This window comes from Megachile rotundata, chromosome 7 (genome assembly GCF_050947335.1).
Source record: "Megachile rotundata isolate GNS110a chromosome 7, iyMegRotu1, whole genome shotgun sequence".
NCBI classification, from domain to species: Eukaryota; Metazoa; Arthropoda; class Insecta; order Hymenoptera; family Megachilidae; genus Megachile; species Megachile rotundata.
The window spans coordinates 7,460,237-7,483,679 of record NC_134989.1 but is presented as its reverse complement, the minus strand read 5'-3'; the positions used below and the strand labels follow the sequence as shown (position 1 = coordinate 7,483,679).

The 23,443-nt window shown below is 31.7% G+C and overlaps 1 protein-coding gene across 5 annotated transcripts in view; it reads right to left on the bottom strand.

Moving 5' to 3' along the window:
• The window catches only part of LOC100880089 (EGFR adapter protein), a 334,753-nt gene that overhangs the window by 290,337 nt on the left and 20,973 nt on the right, over positions 1-23,443 (bottom strand). For 3 of the 5 annotated variants that reach the window (XM_076533985.1, XM_076533984.1, XM_076533986.1), the window contains one exon: positions 937-1,017. The exons of 1 other annotated variant lie outside the window; for it this stretch is intronic. In XM_076533985.1, the coding sequence (XP_076390100.1) occupies positions 937-1,017 (81 nt within the window). Of the gene's footprint in view, positions 1-936; positions 1,018-16,477; positions 17,218-23,443 lie in introns of those variants that run through there. One more of the 5 variants, XM_076533987.1, reaches the window with a different exon arrangement.

Here is a 23,443-nt window from a genome sequence, read left to right as displayed (position 1 = left end):
TTGGGAGTTTGAGAGTTTGGAATGTGGGAAATTTGTAGATTTAGATTTTTGGGAAGTTGAAAATTTAGGAATTGGTGAATTTTTAAGTTTGATAATTTTTTCTTGGGGGGGGATTACAAATTTAGGAATTTGGGAATTCAGGGATTTAGAGGTTTGGACATTTTGTAAATTAGGAATTTAGAAGATTGGGTATTTAAGCAATTTTTTAATGATAGAAAATTTTGGGAACCTGGAACTGGGGGAGGGGGGTAGAAAAATGTGGAAATTTAGAACATTAGAAATTTAGAAATTTAGAAATTTAGAAATTTAGAAATCTAAACGTGTGAAAATCTAAAAATTTAAAAATCTAATAATCTAGAAATCTAAAAATCTAAAAATCTAAAAATCTAAAAACTCAAAAATCTAAAAATCTAAAAAACTATAATAAATAAATAGTATTAATATATCCTCAAAATTCCTAAATGCCAAATCTACAAATGCAATAAAATTAATCATCTAACCAAAGCTAAAGAATGAATCATATAAATGAATTACCTTACTATACTTTAAAACCTATATCATAACATAATATCATAACATGTCTGACCACACACATAAAATTTCCCTGGCAACATGTTAAATTACATCGTAATAAAACTTCAACCCCAATTTACACACAATCATAAAAAATTTACCAAGCACAAATAATTGAATTACATAAAGTAAAAATAGACTCTCAAAAAATCCATTTACTGTCACTAGACACTATTGATTCTTATCACGCGAACAAACATGCCAGAATAATTTGTCTTATGAATCATCCATCATCGACGTCGAAGGAATAACGTGTATGCAAAGCAGAGGTCTTATTGACAGACGCTTTGACAGCTGACCGTTTGCTTTTCTTCTAAACCGATCGTTTTCGAGAAGAACAAAATTGTTTGAAAGGGTACTCACTCTGAGGATCTCCAATTGGGAGCGCACGTACTCAGCACGGCTGGCAATGTCGGGAATTGCCACAGGAAACGAACCCATGTACTGTAACACGAAGAATATTGATTCAGTAGTGTTGATATATGCTTCGAGAAACTATGAAATTGTATTAGTTTTACAAGTAATTAGAAACTTCTGTTATGTCTTATCTTATATTCATTGGAAAATTAATACTAAATGTATCAAAGCGGTCATTTGCTCTGTTCATAATTTTCTTATTTTAAATTGTCAAATTTATTTGGATATTTTTTATGAACTATCACCTGAATATCACATGCATTCAATGTCAATATTGCAAGATCTCTAAATACCAAATTTTCAAGGTCTAAAATACCAAATTCTCAAGGTCTCAAAATGATCAACTGTATATTTAAAAATACCAAAATTTTAAAGCCACAAAATACTAAAGTCTCAACCTTCTAGCATACCAAAGTCTCAATGTCCCAAAGTACCACCTCAATATCTCTACGTACCAAATTTTCAAGGTCCTAAAATGTTAAACCCTCAACATTCATAAATACCAAAATCCTAAAGCCTTAATGTGCCATAGTTTTAACCTTCTAAATTACCAAAATCCTAAAGCCTTAAAATGCCATAGTTTCAATCTTCTAAATTACCAAAATCCTAAAGCCTTAAAATGCCATAGTTTCAATCTTCTATAATACCAAAATCTCAAAGCCCCAAAATATCAAAGTTTCAACCTTCTAAAATACGGAAATTTCAAAGCCCCAAAATACCAAAGTTTCAACCTTCTAGAATACCAAAATCTGAAAGACCCAAAATACCAAAGTTTCAACCTTCTAAAATACGAAAATCTCAAAGCCCCAAAATACCAAAGATTCAACCTTCTAAAATACCAAACTCTCAAAGCCCCAAAATACCAATGTTTGAACCTTCTAAAATATCAAAATCTGAAAGACCTAAAATACCAAAGATTCAACCTTCTAAAATACCAAAGTCTCAATATCCCAAAGTACCATCTAAGATCTCTAAATACTAAATTCTAAAGGTCCCAAAGTATCAAACCCTCAACAATTCATAAACACCAAAATCTCGAACCCCCAAAATATCAAACCCTCAACAATTCATAAATACCCAAATTTCGAACCCCCAAAATATCCTAGTCCCAACCTTCTAAAATACCAAAATCTCAATAGCTAAAAATCTCAAGATCTCAAAACATCAATCTCGAAAACTTCTCAAAGTACCATACCTCCAAACCTCCAAACACACTACTACATAACTACTACAATCTCCAACTATAACATCCCTCATATCACATTCTAAATAACTACAACAATCATATACTTCGTAAAATCATAAAGACAGAAAGTGTTAAATATCTCCCTCGCACCTATTGAACACATCCCGTACAAAACTTTCGTCACAATTTTCTATAAAATTGTCGGAGCGCTAGCGGAGTTCAATTCTCCGCTGCACTATACCGACACATAGTTTCAAGCAGTTGCACTCCATGGAAAAGTGGAATGGGACGTGCAGCAGAACTACCGTGACACGAAGCTTGAGGGCCAAGGCGGGTCGCAAAATTATACGGCACTCGATTCTCTGTGCAGAGGCAGTCAATGGATGTCCAAATTGTTGGACCAGTTTCTCCATGCCGATACACGAGGGTCAATTGTTCTCTGCGAAGTCACGAATTCGCTGGGAACTACAATGTTTCAGCGAAATAGTTGACTCTGTAAGATGATCTAATTACCGAGTTTCGAGAACGGTGTACATATTTCGATTATGTACCTCTAACGGGCTCAAACTACGGGGTAAACAGATAGAGTAACACCATATAAATAGCTTTACTGGAGCGAAATCTCTTTAATCATTATTGTATGAAACGGGTCATTTTAATTTGGAAGATTCAGTAATTAAGTTATTATTTCAGTTATAAGCAAGGTTATAAGTTTGAAAAACAAGGCTTTAAATGGTCAATTTTTCAAACGGGAAGTCTTCCTAACCTCAAAATTTTTGATTTTCAAGTTTCTGTATCTTAAACTTGAAGGCTTATAAGATTATAAATTTAAAGAACAAGACTTGTAAATTAATAAGTTTGCAAATTTCTAAATGTTCAAATGTGAGCTCAATATATGAAGAAATAGCTTTATAAGATAATTTTATAAGACTTTGAGGTTAATCACAGAATAGCAATGCTAGCATAGGTATTTTTAAATATTACTTTGTAACATTCACTAGTAGGTAATTTAATTAGAGAGTTGTTGAAATTATAATTTTTATAAGAATAAATTGTCTTACAGATTTTTTGAGTGATTTTCAAGTACAATATTTTCCAAAATGGCAGCCTAGTATAATGACATGTTATTCCTCTTCCCATTCCGAATTTTATACAAATTTTCACTAAAAAGTGTTTTGCTTAAAATGTTATAAAATTTATCACTAAAACCTGTTTACTATAAATATAATAAAATTTGTTACTAAAAAGTGTTTGTTCTAAAAGTATCAAAAACCATCACAGACACAAAAGTTCAATTTGTAAGAAATGACATTAAAATGAAAAGACTGTATTAATAATTGCAATTGTAACTTTATTGATCCAAGAATAACGTTTCCGTAATAACGTTTTCAGTAATAGTAATTGTGTACTTACATACAAAGAAGTAAAAGATAATTATTGTATTTATACGACGATATAATACGCTATAAAAAAGGTACAACAATATAAGAAGCACCCTACCGTTAGAGCAAAGACTATAAAACGACAAGGTTATGGGGTGAAGAACAATAAAAGGGAACCAGTGTCCAACCTATAACAAAAATTTAATTTCCCTTTTTCGCATCAGTGAACCGATCTCCCTTCGTAAATCTACCATTTCCTTCCCATCCTCGATTTGGCTTGCGATCATCTGTGTCTTTGCTAAGCGAACTTGGAGACGTTTCGTTTCTTGACCGAGATGATTGCTTTCTTTATGACAACAACGGATATCTTCTCTTCTAGTCTTAAATAAACACTTTCGTATTTCTTTAAATATTTATTTCCCGTTAATCGTTTTTGTATTTTTGATGTTAAGTGAATGTTACAATTGTTATCGAGCGGTAATATTATTTATAGGTGGATGCTGAAATTATTTTTAGGTGGATGTTAAAATTATTTACAGGTAGACGTAAATATTGGTATCAGATAGACGTTAAATTTTCAGACGAAACTGTTATCAGATGAGTGTTTAAATTATTTTCAGATGAATATGAAAATTGTTATGAGATAAATGTTAAAATTATGATCAAATATTGAAATTACTTTTCGGTTGATGTTAAAATCATTTTTAAATAGATGTGCAAATTAATTCTAGGTGAATGTTGAAATCATTCTCTGGTGGATGTTAAAATTATTTTCAGGTAGATGTTAAAATTTGTATTGGCTGGATGTTAAAATTATTCTCAGGTAAATAAATAAACCTGTATCAGATGGGTGCTAAAATTATTTTCAGGTAAATGTTAAACGTGATATCACATACATGATAAATTATTTCCAGATAAGTGCTAAAACTGATACCAGACAAATGTTAAAATTACCCTCAGCTATTATTTTCAGATAAAATTGTTATCAGATGTTAAAATTTGAGGTAAATTTTTAAACTTGTATTCGATAAATGTTCAAATTATTTTCATCTAAAACTTGTCAGACGAACATTGAAATTATTACGAAATAACTATTAAAACTACCATTAAATAAATATTGATGTACACAATTATAATCAACTTCCAGAAACAATCGTGTACGTAAAGAAACGAAATGACACAAGGTGTAAATAAAAATGTTTACATTTTTACACCACAGTGTTTACATTCATTCTTAGTAGCCATTCAAATAATTTATATTATACGGTGTATGTTTTCTCCTTTCGTTCTCTACGTTTTCATAATACATTATGAACCGCTGCTGACACCAGTTTTGTCTCGTCTCGTGTATATTTTAACCTTTACGCTGCGACATTCGACTATGCTCGTTCGACGCCAGCTCACTGCGGAATTTGACTTTAGTCCACGTGCTACTTTTATCTGCCTTCGGTGTGTGAATAAACTAGACAAACACCTTTGTATTATTAATGTAGGTCAGTGGTTCTTAACCTCTTTTGAGTCACGGAACACTTTCGACTTTACGAAAGCCCGAATACTGAAATCAACGGGAACAAAATAAAGATGAACGAAATAATTGGTGAAATGTTCATTGAAGATGACAGATGTTAGATTTTTTTGTACTTTGACATTTTTGTATTTTGGGAATTTTGGAACTGGGGTTAGGGATTTTGAGATAATCAAACTTTGGGATTTTGAGGTTATGGAAGTTTGATACTTTGGTACTTTGAGAATTTTAGAAGTTAAGAATATTGGAGTTTTGGGATTTTGAGGTTTTAAGACGTTAGTACTTTGAGGTGTTCAAATTTTTTAATTTTGGGACTTTGGAGTTTTGGGACTTTAGCACTCTGTCTCTTGCAAGTTTTAGAATTTCAGGATTTTGGAGTTTTTGAATTTTGGGATTTTGGGACTTCAGTACTGTGAGATATTCAAATTTTTTAATTTTGGAACTTTGAAGCTTTGGGACTTTGGAGTTTTGGAACTGTAGCACTCTGATGCTTTCAAGCTTTAGAATTTGAGAATATTGGAGCTTTGGAAGTTTGGGGTTTTGGGACTTTAGTATTTTGAGGTGTTCAAATTTTTTTATTTTGGGACTTTGGAGTTTTGGGACATTAACACTTTGACTCTTGCAAATTTTAGAATTTAGGAATATTGGAGTTTTGAAATTTGGGGTTTTGAGACTAGTTCTTTGAGATGTTCTAATTTTTTAATTTTGGAACTTTGGAGTTTTGGAGCTATAGCACTCTAACTCTTGCAAATTTTAGAATTTAAGAATATTGGAGTTTTGGGACTATAGCACTTTGACACTTTCAATCTTCAGAATTTAAGAATATTGGAGAATTGGAATTTTGGGGTTTTGGGACTTTAGAGATGATCAAATTTTTTAATTCTGAAACTTTGAAAAAAGCGTTGGGACTTTAGAGTTTTAGGGTTTTAGCACTTTGACACTTTCAAGCTTTAGAATCTCAGAATATTGTAGCTTTTGAAATTTTAGGGCTTCAGCACTTTGAGACATTCAAATTTTGGAATTTTGAAACTTTGAAATTTTCAGATCTTGGAATTTTAGTTTTGCAAAGCATTCAAACTTTAGAACATCAGTTCTGTAGGGATTTAAGACTTAGAGATATTAGAATTTGTACACATTGAGACTATCAACCTTCAGAATGTCCAAAAATATGATTGCTGTTTGGTACTTTAACCCCTTAAAATTTTCAAACTACAAAATTCTTGACCTTCAAAAGTTTGCAACTTTAGCAGTTTTAGACTTTCATACTTGAGAATTTCAGAACTGTCAAAAAATTCCAAAAAATGTCTCTTATCAGAAATGAGTCTCAGTGCATAAAATATTAGACAACATAAGTTGAGAAGGTTTAGAATTGCAGATAATTCATCATGTTAGTCTATGTTATATGTACGACAAGCTTCTGTCCATTTATTTATTTAAGTTACATTCTTTTAGCGACTAACTTCTTACGTTAAGAAAAAGGAAACTTCGTGCTTCTTTTCTTTTTTTCATTCCAATAAAGTTCTTCTTAAACGCAACACTTTGTTTCATATTCCACCTCAACCTTAACACCTTAACCTTAACATTATATGAATCATTGTAGTTTCGATGTTCCATAAAAAATATTTCACCAAATTATATCGAATATTTGCCCGCATTACTTACATAAGAGGTTCAACGAAATTAGTGACAAAACATGAGGGTAGAATACCAGAAAGGTTTCACGTTTCTTCCGAGAGGGCGTCCCTCTTTTCTGGTTAAACACGTCGTCGGATGATTATATGGTCGATAAAAATAGCGGTCCTTCTTATAACGACAATAAATAAAAGCGACCGGGGGGTGAATTCCAAAGACGCAATAAATAACGGGTTTGTGCAATTAATAGTCTGTCGTACGATTATTATGTTTTTATATAATTGTCAGTTAGAAGCATGCTAATTACGCTTCGTGCAAGATTAAGACCCAGTCAACACGAAATGAAAACTTAACAGTTAACAGCTTTCAATTTGCATGAAATTTATGGACTCGTTAAACTTATTGAAAGGAAGTGTCGCTTGATAGAAACAGAGTTGATCATATTTTATATTTGATATGTGTACTTTTTATGCAAATTATTTTACTGCTAATTAAAATTCATTAAATTATGCACTTTTGGTTGTTTAATTTTGAGACATGTAAATATGAGAATTCATCTTGTTGATGGTCAGTTATAATTAAATTAAAATTGAATTCATTTTGTGGAGGGAATGACTGTAGCTTTGATAAATGAATGCATTTTGTCAGTTTATAAAATTTATAAAGTTTCAAATAATTACAATATTTCAATTCTTAAATTTTTTAATTTTTATATTCCTTCAAATATAATATTTTTAATGTGCAAAATAACTGAATAAAAGTTAATATGCAAAGTAATAAAAATAAAATTAATATCACCCTCAAACTGACATTGTATTAATTTGTATACAGAATTGTATTAATTGTTATACAGAAATATAATGACTGTAATAAATACATAAATTACTGTGTCAGACAAATAATTTTTGATAATCTTATTTTACAACAAATTGCTAACATCATGACACGCCAAAACGTAAATTATGGAGATATCGATGCATCCAAATACACATTGTGACAAATAATGATGTCGACATAAAAGCGACCATCACGAAAGTAACGAAAGACAAAGTACATACTATGTAAATTTAATTGATCACTTCTTCGATACAAGCTTAACTTCTGTCAAAGTTAAGTATTACTCGTGATATCTGTAAATCTTCGAGCCTAAAAAAAGAACTCGCCGTAAAATGTATCCACCGGCGGATCAATAACGTTCCAATATGTATCTGCAACGAGATTATTAAAAATATCAAACGTATCGAAGATCCGCATCGAGAAAACAGGAACACGCTCTGCAGGATTTAATTGCGACGCATGTAGCACATGTAATTTGTGTTTCAATCATGATTTCCATATCTGGAAATCTTTTCTCCGAGCGGTATTTCGATTCAAATACTCATGCCACAAAATAATCCCCGCTTTAATCCCTCCGGATGATTCTCATTATTATTTCATCGAACTTCTCTTCGGAAGGATCTCCTCTCGGAATCACAGGGATTTTCCAGAAATATTATACCTCTCTCCATGTTACAGATTCACTGCAATATCGGAAATTTCAAACGCGAATAATAATAATAACGGCTGCTTTTCGTGTAAATAGATACATACTGTACAAGGTTGTATGTGTGTATGCATTAGGGCTCGACGAAAATTTTTTCTTCCCTTTCACTCTCTGTGAAGTTATAAAGCCATATATGCGTATGTATGTATAGTACTACATAAGGTTGGTATATGATAAAATAACGCTTTCAAAATTTGAGCTCAGAAGTTTAAAGTTGAGGGATCGTACAATATATTTTCTATTGGTATATTGATTTTTTATCATATCGACATTTAACTATAATTTTAATGATCACAAGTATTGTTACACTGGTAAAATTGCACAAAATTAGAAATTACTATTAAATCTCACAGTGATGTCAATCAACTGATTATGTTAATTGATCATGTTTAGATACTTTAAAAATCAATGAGTAATAAGTAAGATTAATTAGGAGTAGTGTTTAAAAATAGTAAACTTTGCTGATTGTTAAAAGTGTTCGAAAAAAGTAATTTAAAATGAGAAATTGCAGGTCCGCCATTTTACGAGTTTCACAAACCTAACCTCAATTTAATCTCATTTCATTTACGCTCAAACTGCATCTTAAAAATAACATACAATACCGGAATTTTTGCAAGTTTCTTAACTTAATGATGCAACATAATTTGAATGATATCATGTTGCAAATCAAACATAAAATTATTTCCAAATGATTTAATAGATAAGAAGCCTGACATTTATCAACATGTAGCCCCATTACGTCAAACGTCATAGTTTACGCTATACCTCCAGCAAATTAAGTTTTAATTTCACGATCAACCTGACGGCTCAATTGATCCGTTTTATCGTTCATAACACGTTTCCCATAGAAACATGGTCGATCGATCATGCGAACGAAAATTCGCCTGTAATCGTAAAAGTTGTCGGCAGAAATAGCAAACATTTACGCCGCTGATGGAAAACTATGCGATAATAACAGTGATAAATCTACCTTGTTAAACGTACCTGTAATTGCCCTGGTTATTACAGGATTTGCTAGAATTGGTTGCCTTATTTACGAGAGCCATTTTTCGCGATCTTGCATACATGCGCCAAACGGTACTTTTAGATCGGACATTTAATTTAAGGAATTTATCGAATTCGGTTGATAATGTGATACTGAGTTATGTAATAGCGCATTATGTCGAATGAAGTTATTGGAATCGTATATTTACCTCGGATGTTATTAGGTTTTCACGTATCAGGTGGCGAAGATTATGAGACATAGGAAATTTAGGTAGATGGAATTTCTTGGATGGAGTTTAGGAACTTTGTAATTTTGTAGTTTTGTAATTTTGGGGATTGTAGTCTTGGTAAATTATGCATTTGAAAGTTTTGTAATTTTTAAATCTGATAAATTTTCAACACAAAAAAAATAAAATTGGACTTCCAACACTTTGTGAAGACATAACTTCTACATAACTTTCAATTTAAAAATAATCATCAAATATGCATATATGTGTGTTAAATTAAATCTCTACTACCTTTTCCTGATACCTAATTCCGGTCCTAAATTTTCTTTTCAAGTTATCGTATTTTATCTTCGCATGTTTACAATTTTTAGTACTGAACACTAGTATTAACAACTGCACAAGCTTTGTAATTGAGTTATTACCCCTTTACACTATCTTCCGTGTTACTAATATTTCTCGAATTTCAAAGTACATGTTAAAATACTTATCTAGATTTGTGGCGAATAAATACTGTATTCGTACGTTTGTACACGATAATGCAGAATGTACGCTTCATAACTCAACGTATTTATTAGCACTTATTTCCGTTGCAGAATTATTGTGACTAGTGGTAACAGCAATTGCCCTTTCGAAATTATATCACCTTTTCACACACACGTGTTCAATCGATCACGTTAATGGCGATCCAGCTGCGATAAATTCAATGCTGATCAATGGATCGCCATTGATTGCGGAATGTAAGTTTAGTGCAGTACGATCTTTACCTTGGGCCTTGTCGAGCTGCCAGCAACGAGTAACGATTATGATTATTGCACCATCGTAAATACTTCATAAATTTCGCACTGGGAAAATACACCAGTTGCTTTGCATCTACACTATCCGACAAAAGTATGAGGTTTGTGTATCAAGATTTAATTGCAGATAACAATGATTAAATTTATAATGATTTATGATTAAACGAAAAATGATTAAAGAGTATGGATGGTTGAGCGGGTTGAAAAGTGTCTTTAGATTAAATTAATCGATGAGCATATCACTTAATATGTTGTTCAAAGAAAATCATTTTTGTCAAGTATCAAAGTACCCCCACTTGAAGGGTGGAGGGCAAAATTCATAATTCAAGCTTTGTATCTTCTGTTGTGTCATACGGGAAATTTTGAAAAAAATGACAGATATTTTGCTTTATGGAATACTTGTTTGTGAATTTTTTACAAATTCTAAAAGTTAAAATCTATTTTTCAATAAACGTTATTAAATGTCCATGTTTACATTTTTTACATTAATGTAAATTAATGTAATCTAATTAGATTTTCTGAAATGTGGGCAACTGTTGAAAAAATAAACTGAGACATTAGTTAAAGAAATAAAATTCAACTATTAATTAATTCTATGCCCTTTGTAATTTATGATGAAATGACTAAGCTAATAATTTAAGATGGAATGATAACACAATTAAATTTCTAATTTCATACCACAGAGTGCAATGTAAGATAGCAATTATTCCAGCAATGAAATGAAGGAATTCCACGGAGAATTAGACGAAGTACAATCATGATGAATTAGGGCAAGCAGTCTTATTATGACAAACAATACTCAATTAACTACACAATTGGAATTATTGAATGATTAGGTCATTCCATTGTGTAGCTATAACTTCTTGAAATTCTTGATACTTCTCAGAACGGCAATAAATAACGTTTATCTTCTTACGAACATCAATTGGAATAAATACGTTTGTGATGGTACTTGCACTCGCCAGCAGAGGGATATTCGGTGCATTCATAACCTAATTTTTCGTAACTTCTCAGTTACTTCAATTATTTACGCTAAGATTATTATCTACTTAGTATGTCGACAGATTATTAAATATTATAAGTATTTAATTGTTTATCTTGAAAAATATTCATTGTAGTGAATATTTGTATGATTTATGTGATTTCTTAAAGCTGATTTACGTAAATTGACGTTTGAAAAACTATTCATTGAAAACACAAAAAAAAAGAATTAAAATTCTATAAGAAACATTTTTGTATAATTTTGTGAATATATGTATAATAGACTTTTACTACTTTTAATTACTTCAATTTTTTAATCTATTACTGACTTAATCTATTATGTTTAAGGTGCTGACTGTTGTTTTATTTTACAAATTCGATGTACTGTTTTTATTTTGCAAATTCCATGTACGACTCAATCTTAAAAAATTAGGTGTATGGTCAAATCTTAAAATTCTTTTAAGAAACATCTGTCCATATTCTTTCATCCTGGATTACGTTTCTATATTTTACAGACACCATAAATGATAGAGCAAGTTACAAAGGGTGGATTAATCGCAAAAAATAGAATTTCCCGACAGTCGGTATAACGTAAGAACGTGACATTAAATTGTCAGAAAACGTTCGAAAAAATATCCGCGTCATGACAGCGGAAGCCATGAGGTTTAATATCACGTGGAAACGTACCCTAAGGCACAAGTCTACTAGGTAGGCTCACTAAATCGATTGACAGGCTCCTGAAGAATGCATTTTGTTCTTTACTTATTTTTCTCTATTCTCTTCAATAGAATGACAATAGCTTGCATTCTCGGGAAGCAAAGTAAAATGAAAACCATAAGACAGCAACATTTAATATCCAATTTTAATGTGAAAATATAATTCTATAAGTCTGGACTTTTTTAAAGTTTAATTACTAAGTGGTGTTAGTTATCATCGTATGGTATAAAAATAGCAAGGTTTTGTAATTAAACAAACTACAATAAAATTAGCAATAATTTCATACCTCAAATATAAAACACCATGAAACAAAAGTTTCATAGGTTTAAACATAAAATATAAATATAGCAAGGGAGACTTTTGAATACCTAAATTAAAATACGTTGAAAACTTGTTTTGAACCTGCTTCAAACTTGTTTCACAACAGATACATAATTCAAAACATAACATCGTAATTTTAGAGATAAAAATTTAAAAACGAAAGAGGAGATCAAAACATGAAACTCTGAACATAAATCCACTTAATAGCGAGCGCAGTATATTTACAAAATTTTGCAGCCATCGCTGTTTTCTTTCCTGCAATCACGTAAAGCACAAAAATACACACACGTTTTGACGATCACGTACTCTATAATTTAAAGTGAATTACTTGCTCAGTATTCTCTCTCGCGTAATTCGAATCAGACCTAGTGAATTCCTATCGCAAGTGTATTAGTTGATAGTTCTTGCGTGACTGCTCCTTTTCATTAAGTAATTTGTCATAGTACTTCACTACGTGTGTTACGAGGGGCAATGAAAGATGATAGAAAGCAAGATACGAAACGTACAGTAACGTACAATTGTTAAATACGAATTTTAAAGATGAGAATGAGTTCCATTTGCAAATTAGCAAACAGCGAATTAGGGAATTTGATTAATAAATGGTGATAGGAGAATATACGAATTTGAAACAATACTTAAATAGTTATTTGCAAATATTGAGTATTAATTTCTGAATTATTATTGTATCAAAGATCGACTAGACACATCATCCTAATAAGGGCTAAAGACCATTTATAAGCAATACGGAAGCTGTTTAATGCTGCAAAGATTCCCATGTATGATGCAATGAATGGAAGCTTGAAACTTAATTATTAATGAAGATTAACTACTCTCTGATTATGAGAATTGCACATAGGATTACTCATTAGAAAACAGTTAGATGTGAGAATTCTCTTGCCAAGTGCATATGGAATTCTTACTGTACTCAGAGCAAGTCGGAGTGATATACGTTCAATCACATGTGTACAGTTATTCATTAAAAATAAATTATAGCTTTGTATAATGTTATATGTGTGTACAAAGGTATATTGTAACGTTACAATTTTATTGATGTATTGAAGAATGTATGCAGGTACTATTTTATTCTTGTATTTAAATGTATGTTGTAAGGTAGCAATGTTATTCACATATGAAGATATATTGTGAAGTTACAATGTTATCCACATATGACAATATCTTATGAAGTTGCAATGTTGTCTACATATTCAGAAGTATATTATAAACCTATAATGTCATCCACATATTCAGAAATATATTATAAAGCTATAATGTTATCCACATATTCAGAAATATATTGTGAAGTTATAATGTTATCCACATACTCAAAAACATGTTATAAGGTTAAAGTGTTATCCACATACTCGTAAATATATTATAAAGCTACAATATTATCCACATACTCGAAAACATGTCATAAGGTTACACTGTTATCCACACATTCAGAAATATATTGTGAAGTTATAATGTTATCCACATACTCAAAAACATGTTATAAGGTTAAAGTGTTATCCACATACTCGTAAATATATTATAAAGCTACAATATTATCCACATACTCGAAAACATGTCATAAGGTTACACTGTTATCCACACATTCAGAAATATATTGTGAAGTTATAATGTTATCCACATACTCAAAAACATGTTATAAGGTTAAAGTGTTATCCACATACTCATAAATATATTATAAAGCTACAATATTATCCACATACTCGAAAACATGTCATAAGGTTACACTGTTGTCCACACATTCAGAAATATATTATAAAGCTACAATTTTATCCACATACTCAAAAATATATTATAACATTACATTGTTATCCACATATCCATATTAACCTCTTGGATACATTTCACATTTGACACACTTCATGACACTCATTTTGCATAAGTACCAAATAATGAGTCTAACTCGTCATTCACATGTAAGACTACCAGCTTAAATATTATATTTCACGTTTCTTGTTCATGTAACAGCAATTAGTATCAGTTATAACAGAATGTTTGTTTGGAGTTTTGGTGAACCTTGCTTATAACACACTGCCCCATAATGTCAGAAATGAGAAATGTGTTTCATATAACTTTTAGCGAAACGAATGACTTTGAGAAATGTGATGAAAAATTTTTCAGTGGTATAATTGATCATAGTGAATTGTAAAATGTAGACGATAAGAACAATCTTGAAACAGAAAACTACAGTGAAGTAACAGAAAGTCACGATTTAATGACAAAGACGTGTTTTTAATTCTTTACACTTGAAGGTATTTTTTGTGGTGGGAGATGGCGACTGTAAAACTTTTTGGTTGACAAACTTTATAAATTCTTTGCAAATTATTATTTTTCTATTATTAGTATCGAAATACTATTATTAATTTTTCTATTATTTATAGTCTGTTTCACTGTTTACACATTAAACGCACAATACATTTTGTTAAAAAATGTCTATTTCAAGTTACTTTATGTCAAATGATGAATGTGAGTCGTCTTTACAATGCAAAAGGTAAAAATAACACATGTGATAATTTGAACAAAAAGTTTGACAAAAATTATATCAGACAAAATTTTGATAATATACAAAAATGAAAAACCGTGTGTCTGTACACCTGAATAGACCGTATAATTAATACCTAAATAGACTTTCCTTTAATATACCAGTTTTATGACTCACCGCGCATGTACTTCATACGCCATTAAATGAATATGTTACTACACGTTGAGTATATAGAGATAACTACAGACTGTACGAAGACTTTCATGAGTGACTGTATATGAGATATAGAGAGCAATATATGAGTTATGACACCTTCATGATATATATCGCAGCTCGCAAGGTATGTATGAATGCTTTTTGTTTCTTTTAGGGCACATGACGTTATTATACTTCATTATGTCAGACTGCACTTCTATTAATCTAATAGCGTATATGGCATGCACCATTTTTGTGTTAAATGACATCCAACTACTTTAAAAGATGTTCTGTGAAATTGATACAAAGTTATAAATATATTACTTGAAGAACAAATGCATTTTGCACTATTATGACTTAGTCGGTATGCAAATATCATTTTTATAGGAATATATGTAGAATATTCTTGAAGCTGATTGTATGCTATATGTATACATTTTTTAAATTGTTATACTCAAGGTGGGAAACTAAAGATTAGTAAAAAAATTAATGCGGGCTTTTAGTATTTTGGAAGGTATAAAGACTTTGGCAGCTTAATTAGAAATTTCCAAATTCTGGAAATCTGAAAATTCTTTCATTTCTAAATTCTCAAATCTTCAAATTCTCAAATTTCCAAATTCCAAAAGTCTCAAATTTCAAAATCTTCAAATTCCAAAACTTTCAAATTCCAAACTTCTCAAATTCCAAAAGTCTCAAATTTCAAAATCTTCAAATTCCAAAACTTTCAAATTCCAAACTTCTCAAATTCCAAAATTCTCAAATTCCAAAACTCTCAAATTCCAAAATTCTCAAATTCCAAAACTCTCAAATTCCAAAACTCTCAAATTCCAAAATTCTCAAATTCCAAAACTCTCAAATTCCAAAACTCTCAAATTCCAAATTCTCAAAATCCAAAATTCTCAAATTCCAAAATTCTCAAATTCCAAAATCCTCAAATTCCAAAATTCTCAAATTCCAAAATTCTCAAATTCCAAAATCCTCAAATTTCAAAATTCTCAAATTTCCAAATTCTCAAATCCCCAAATTCTGAAATTCTTAATTTTTCATATCTCCAAATTCTCAAATCATCAACTCCTCAAATCCCTAAATTCTCCAATCCCCAAACTTTCAAATCCCCAAATTCTGAAATCCCCGAACTCTCAAATCCCCAAATTCTCAGATCCTCAACTCCTCAAACCCCAAATCCTCAAATCTGAAACTCGTATAACTTTAACAAGCAATCCAGGTAACCAAAAGACGCAATATTCGACAACCATAAATCAGCCTCAATAACCATAACTCATATTCCTAACGCACCCTCAACAGCACTCTGCTAATTTCCCCAATAATTCTTCAAACAAATTTTCCAATCTCCCTTTTCGATTACACAATTCTTCAAACAAATCATAAAACACGAGCCTCCATTAAAAGTAAACATTACGAATTTTATGCCAATTTCTTTAAAAACAATTTCCCAAAAACACTCCTGATCTTAATCTTTTCTCAAAACAAAAACACATGGGAACCTACCTGTACACCGTTGAATATTTTTAGAACGGCCTCTGGCATTTTGATGGTTATATCCCCGTCCTCTTCCTTTTCACCCGATGTTATTTTAATTCGTTTCCTTAATTGCGTATTTCGTTAATTATTCGCCGCCTTGTTCGCCAACGATCTATCTTCTGCTGAGAGTGCAAGCTACGATAATAATCGTTCCATTTCCGGTGTTCCATCGTTGCGAACGTTCTCTAAGTTATCTCGAATCACTTAACGCGTTAAAACTTGGTCTAGCATCACAGAGCGTATTTTCGAAAATTTTCACCGTCCATTTACCGCGGCATGGCCATACAAGCAACAGGTTTACATAATGCGCCAAAGTAAATTCTCATTAAACGCGGGTAATAAATATTCACCGCACACGCGTACCTTCGGCCGTGTTTGGATGTAACTTCACACTAATCACCGAAGGATATCGTTAAAAAAAATTAGAAAGGCACCGATTGATTTAACGAAGAGCAATTTACGAGGAGACAGATGCTGTTTCTCCTTTCCCGTGGCGTCGCGATAAAATCAACGAACCGTAGATCGAGCCGGCGGACGGGTCACTTTCACCGGTCACTTTTGCACAACGATTCGTTCGATTTTGCGAAATAATAAGACCTCCATACCGGGATACGAAGGTATGCACCGTCGATCACTAATCACTGTCATTTTCGTCTAAACCGTGAACCCAAAGTGCTGCGCTCGACGCCACAGCCGACCTACGCGATCACTTTCGTGTCATTAATCCTGCTGATCACGAAAACTAGTTTCGCGTTGAAGCGTTTTGCAAGTGGACTTGAACGTACAGCCAAGTAGCATTCAGCCCGAAGCAACTGCAACATAACCGTTCCTGATATTTTACATATCAAATATTTTGCTATCGATTAATCTGCGTTAATAACGCATTCAGCGTTACTTTGGTTGTGTAAGATAGATTGGAAATCTTTATTAATAGTAGAGTACTATTTTTAGATCGAAAGAATATTAACGCATTAAGCGATGGTTTAGTTATGTAAGATAGATTGGAAATCTTTATTAATAGTAGAGAACTATTTTCAGATCGAAAGTATATTAATATAGGGCGAAATTTGCATATACAGTAACTGAACGTGGGTGGATTTCGTGGCAAGGATTAAATTTATACTATGGAATATTTTGGGTTGTATTTTAAAAAAGGAAGCTTGAATTCTTTTCGAAATCTGAGAAAAATAATGGTGAGGGAAATCGTATTTTTTATAATATTATTAATTTGTTAATTAGTGCATATTTTGGTATGCTAGGTTTATGAATGTAATTATTGATTACTAGTAGTTAATGTATTCTATAATTGTACTTAATATATGTATTTTATGATTTTACTTAATGTATGCTTTTTATAATTTCTACTTAGTATATGTATTTTATGATTTTTACTTAGCATATGTATTTTATAATTTTCACTTAACATATGTATTTTATAATTTTACTTGATATATGTATTTTATAATTTCTACTTAGTATATGAATTTTATGATTTTTACTTAGCATATGTATTTTATAATTTTCACTTAACATATGTATTTTATAATTTTACTCGATATATGTATTTTATAATTTCTACTTAGTATATGTATTTTATGATTCTTACTTAGCATATGTATTTTTTAATTTTCACATAACATATGCATTTTATAATTTTACTTGATGTATGTATGTTTATGTGTAACCAAAAGCAAATATTTGCCTTAAAGGAAACCTTACACTATTGTATAGGTTAAGTCACATAATGTGACGTATTAAAATATTTTTTAAATTAGGTTCTATATGGGTGATGCGTGAAATTAGATCGCATATGGATGACATGTATGAAAAATTACACACTGGTGATATGGTACCCATATGATACCCATATGTAATTGATGAATGAAATTAGATAGATCATATGAGTGAATTACCAAATTTGCTGATCATGTTTAGTGAGCTAGTTGAAATATACAATAAAAAAATTTGAATGAAATGAAATAATACATAAGTAAAAAAAGTGTGAAAAATTTCTAATGTGTACACACATAAAACTACATAAATATTTATTTTGTTCATCCTGTTTAATATGAGTCCTACTATTTTTAATAAGAAATCGTAATCAGTGTCCTTTTCGAAAAATGTTAAACACTTTTAAATCCATACAATTGATACTTGAATTTTGAGAGAAATTACACAGAAGGAATTTTGAATTTCCAAAGGACTAGGCGTGAGTCCATTAAGTTCACCTTGACCGGATAAGGGTTAAACAACTTTGTGAAAAAAGGTTGAAGGACAACAATGTCGGCATTGAAGCAGTAAATGAATCACGTCTGAAAGTAAACCGACACGGTCCAGATTCAAATTATTCGTGGTGGATGTTGTAATTCAGCGGAAAGCTCGAGTGTTTCTTCAAGATTACGGGTCGGTGAGTTTGTTACGTTATTACTGATGAAATTGCATTTCTGTATCACTGCAATCAAGCTACTACAATCTTTATATCCTCGAATTTTTAGATTATTCTTTAGATGATTTCTTAAATAATTCTTATACAAATCTTATATTTGTATTTCCAAATCAATTGTATAGCTCAAAATTTCTCTATTATCAAATACAAGAATGTCTAAAAATATCTTCGGAATATTGACATTTCTAAATTGTATACTGAGAATGTAATAGAATGTTGAGACCTTAGAATGTCGAACACACCTGCAAATAATTATATTTCTCCACTACTACATCTTTGAGTTACTGTATCTTCAAATTCCTAGATTCCCCAGATCCCTATATTTCTGAGTCTCTGTATCTCTGAACTCCTATGTTTTCAAATTCCTAAGTCCATAGATCTCTACATTTCATCTCTACATCCCCCGATCACTATATCTTTCGATTTCTACATATTTCTATTTCCGAATCTCTACGTCCCTGAATCCCTATGTTTCCAAATTCCTAGGTTCGTAGATTTCTACATTTACATAATCTCTACATCCCCCGATCATTATATATCTCGATTTCTATATTTCCGAATCCCCATATCCCTGAATCTCTATGTTCCTAAATTCTTAGGTCCGTAGATCTCTACATCTCCAGGTCATTATATTCCCCAGTCCCTGTATCTCAAACTTGCTACATATCCGTACCCACACCCTCGAATTCCTAGATTTCAAGGTTCCTACATCTTCGAATTCTCATATCCCCAAATCTCTACATCCATACTACAGTTCCGAGTTCATACATCCTTGCATACCCATATACCCACTCTCTCAAATCCCTAAATCCTCAAATCTCCACATTCCAAACTTCCTAAAAATAAACTCTCGCAAACTCCCATATCTTCCAATCCCTAGATTCCTATATACTTATACCACTATCACAACCTATCACTAGATTCCCTAGTTCCTACATCCCCGAATCACTATGTCCTCACATCCCACATCCTCCGGTTCCCACATCCCTGCAAAGACTCCGAAATTATTCGTACATTCCTAGATCCTCGATTTTCCGAATCCCTGGATTCGTAAATTCCCACATAATTAACACAGGTGAAATTGCACACTCGAAACATGGCCTACCAGTACTTCGCGTTTACCGAACTCGGTCACGTTGCAACCGTTGACATTTTCGTGTTGGCCGTCCTGGGAGTCGTGACGAAGAATCTCGACGCAGGATGGCCGGAACGTTGTGTAAAACGTGAACAGCATTTAAGCTGGCCCCGATACATTGTGCAACTGATTCGCGATATACATCGATATTGTCGTGACACTCGATCTTTGCTATCAACGATCGGTGGTGTACGATTTCAATGAAACTTGGCGACAATGAAAAGTTCAGACGTACTGTGTTTTAGCTTTCTAACTATATTACTATGTTTTAGCTTTGTAACTACACGATTTTGAAATATACTTAGTAACGAAGACTTTTGTAAGTTATTGGTTACTGAGAATGTTGGTATTTATCATTTTTAAAAATAATCAATTTTTTGTGTTTGTTATTGGTCATTTTTCTGGGTTGATAATTTACAAGAAAATTGTAGAATACTTTTAACAATACTAACTATAGAACAATCTTTTGCGATATTATTAGGACATTTGTTTGATTAACGAGCTGAAAGCTGATACCTCTGTTTTGTTTTATTTTTATGTAGATCCATTTCTGTCTTTTATTTTAAATAAACGGTAATATTAACTTGTACTACTTTTGTTTTATAACTTGGCAATTTTAGAAATACATGTATGCGTTACATACGTTGTTTTGTTTAAATATATAATTGTATTAAATATTAATGAACATTTATTAAACAACAAGTATTTTATCAATTATTTTATTAAGGACAAAATCTATGAAACATTAATTTAAAGACAATTAATTTTAACGTTTCAAGATTTTTGTTAATAAAAAACTTGATCAATTGCATCAAATATTAATGAACATTTATTGAACGAATATTTTACCAAATATTTTACTAAGGACAAAATTTATAAAAGAATAATTTAAAGACGATTAATTTTAACGTTTCAAGATTTTTGTTAATAAATAACATGATCAATTGTATCAAACATTAATGAACATTTATTAAATAAACATTTTACCAAACATTTTGCTAAGGACAAAATTTATGAAACACCAATTTAAAGACAATTAGCTTTAACGTTTCAAGATTGTTGTTAATAAAAAACTTGATAAATTGCATCAAATATTAATGAACATTTATTAAACGAGTATTCTACCAAACATTTTACTAAGAACAAAATCTATGAAACAGTAATTTAAAAACGATTAATATTAATGTTTCAGGATTGTTGTTAATAAACCATTTTATCGCCCTTCTTTTACTGAATTTCATTTCATAAAAATGATTGCTAACATATAAGGAATGAGTACATTAAACGTCTACATCAGTTGAAATGCACACTCTTAAACAGCTTACTGTTTATGTGGAAACTTATAATTGACACTTAATTAGAATTATGGGTAAATAAAACGATTGTGAACAGGATAGCGATAATTATCGTACATGATCGGCGATTTCCGCGAGAATATATTCCGCGATCACGTGGGCGATGATTTTTAATGCGGAAGGTAAATCTTTGGCACGCAAATATTCATCGGATCCGTTTTAATTAATCGACACTCGTTCAATCATGCACACTTGGGCCTGGTTTAATTAATTATCATTCATCTAATTATGTATGTGCGTTGTACAGGTTTTATTGGATTACAGCATGCGCTTTAATTACCTGCGGAGTTCGGTTTGAACACAATCTCGCGTGGTATTAATAACAGCTACCCAATCGTATTTCAAATTTCTTACGGTGACGTAATTTCAATTATTTCGCCGAAATCAGGCGGGAGCCGATATAACCCGCATCAAAATTTCTTCTCGATATATCATTAATTATCGTTAGCATACTTCAGCAACGAGTTTTCAATCGTTCGATATTACCCTGTCTTCGGGGAGACATATATTAATTAATAAAGCTTAAAATCATCGTCGTTGATAAAATTAGCCTTCAAGCGGACGTGTTATTAATTAATTCCGATGGTATGCTTCAACGACCTTTAGCGATCACATGTTCAAAGATCAAAACAAAATTAACGTTTTCTCAAACTGATTATTTCTGTTTAATTGATCCAATACAATTATAGATATTTACTTTCCTAGATTGAAAGTGCAATGGATATTGCTAGATTTTTATATATTTACATTTGCATATTTGTAAATTTCTATTATATCTACATCGTTATTGATATCCTTAGATTTGTTCATTTGCAGAGATTCACAAATTCCTACATTTCTTGTGTAGATTCATATATTTTAGAATTTTTGTATTTCCGAATTATTATATTACTGAATCCATATAGTTTCGAATTTTCATATTCTCAGGTTTCTACATTTCTGAATCGCCACATTCCCCAATTTCTATGTCCCCAATTTAATACAAATCCTCGAATTCCTATATTCTGAAATTTCGACATTCCCAAATCCCTATATCCCCAAATTCCTATATCTCCGAATCCCTATATCCCCTAATTCCGAAATCCTCAAATTCCTAAATCCCCAAATCTCCAAATCCCAAATCCCCAAATCCCCAGACTCTTAAATCCCCAAATCCTCAAATCCTCAAATCTCTAAATCCCCAAACCCTCAAATTCTCAAATCCCCAAATCCCCAAACCCTCAAATTCTCAAATCCCCAAATCCCCAAACCCTCAAATCTCCAAATGCCCAAACCCACAAATCTCCAAATTCCCAAACCCTCAAATCCTCAAATCCTTAAATCTCCAAATCCTCAAATCCCCAAATCCCCAAATCCCCAAACCCTCAAATTCCCAAATCCCCAAATCCCCAAACCCTCAAATTCTCAAATCCCCAAATCCCCAAACCCTCAAATTCCCAAATCCCCAAATCCTCAAACCCTCAAATCCCCAAATCCTCAAACCCTCAAATCCCCAAGTCCCCAAACCCTCAAATACCCAAATCTCCAAATCCCCAAATCCCCAAATCCCCTAATTCCCAAATCCTCAAATCCCCAAATCCCCAAACCCTCAAATCTCTAAATCCCTAAATCCCCAAATCCCCAAACCCTTAAATCTCCAAATTCCCAAATCCTAAAATGTCCAAATCCCTATACTCCCGAATCCCTAGCTTCAATCTTGGATCTCCAACCCCTTATTTTCCAAAAATTCCCACATCCCTAAATCCCTACAATTATGGTTAATTAACAGCATCTACGTTACTATAAAATATGACACCTTTGGTTTAATCCATTAAAATATAGTAATTATCTATTACTGCATGTATCGTTTTTATATTAACTTAAAACGTTGTGACGTTATTATTACCTAGCCCTGTTGCATTTGTTTCCCCTTTCCATGCACGAAAGCGTAAACTTGAGATGAAGCTGCGTCATATGTCAATTATGTACACAGATCCCATTGAGCAAACATTTTCCTA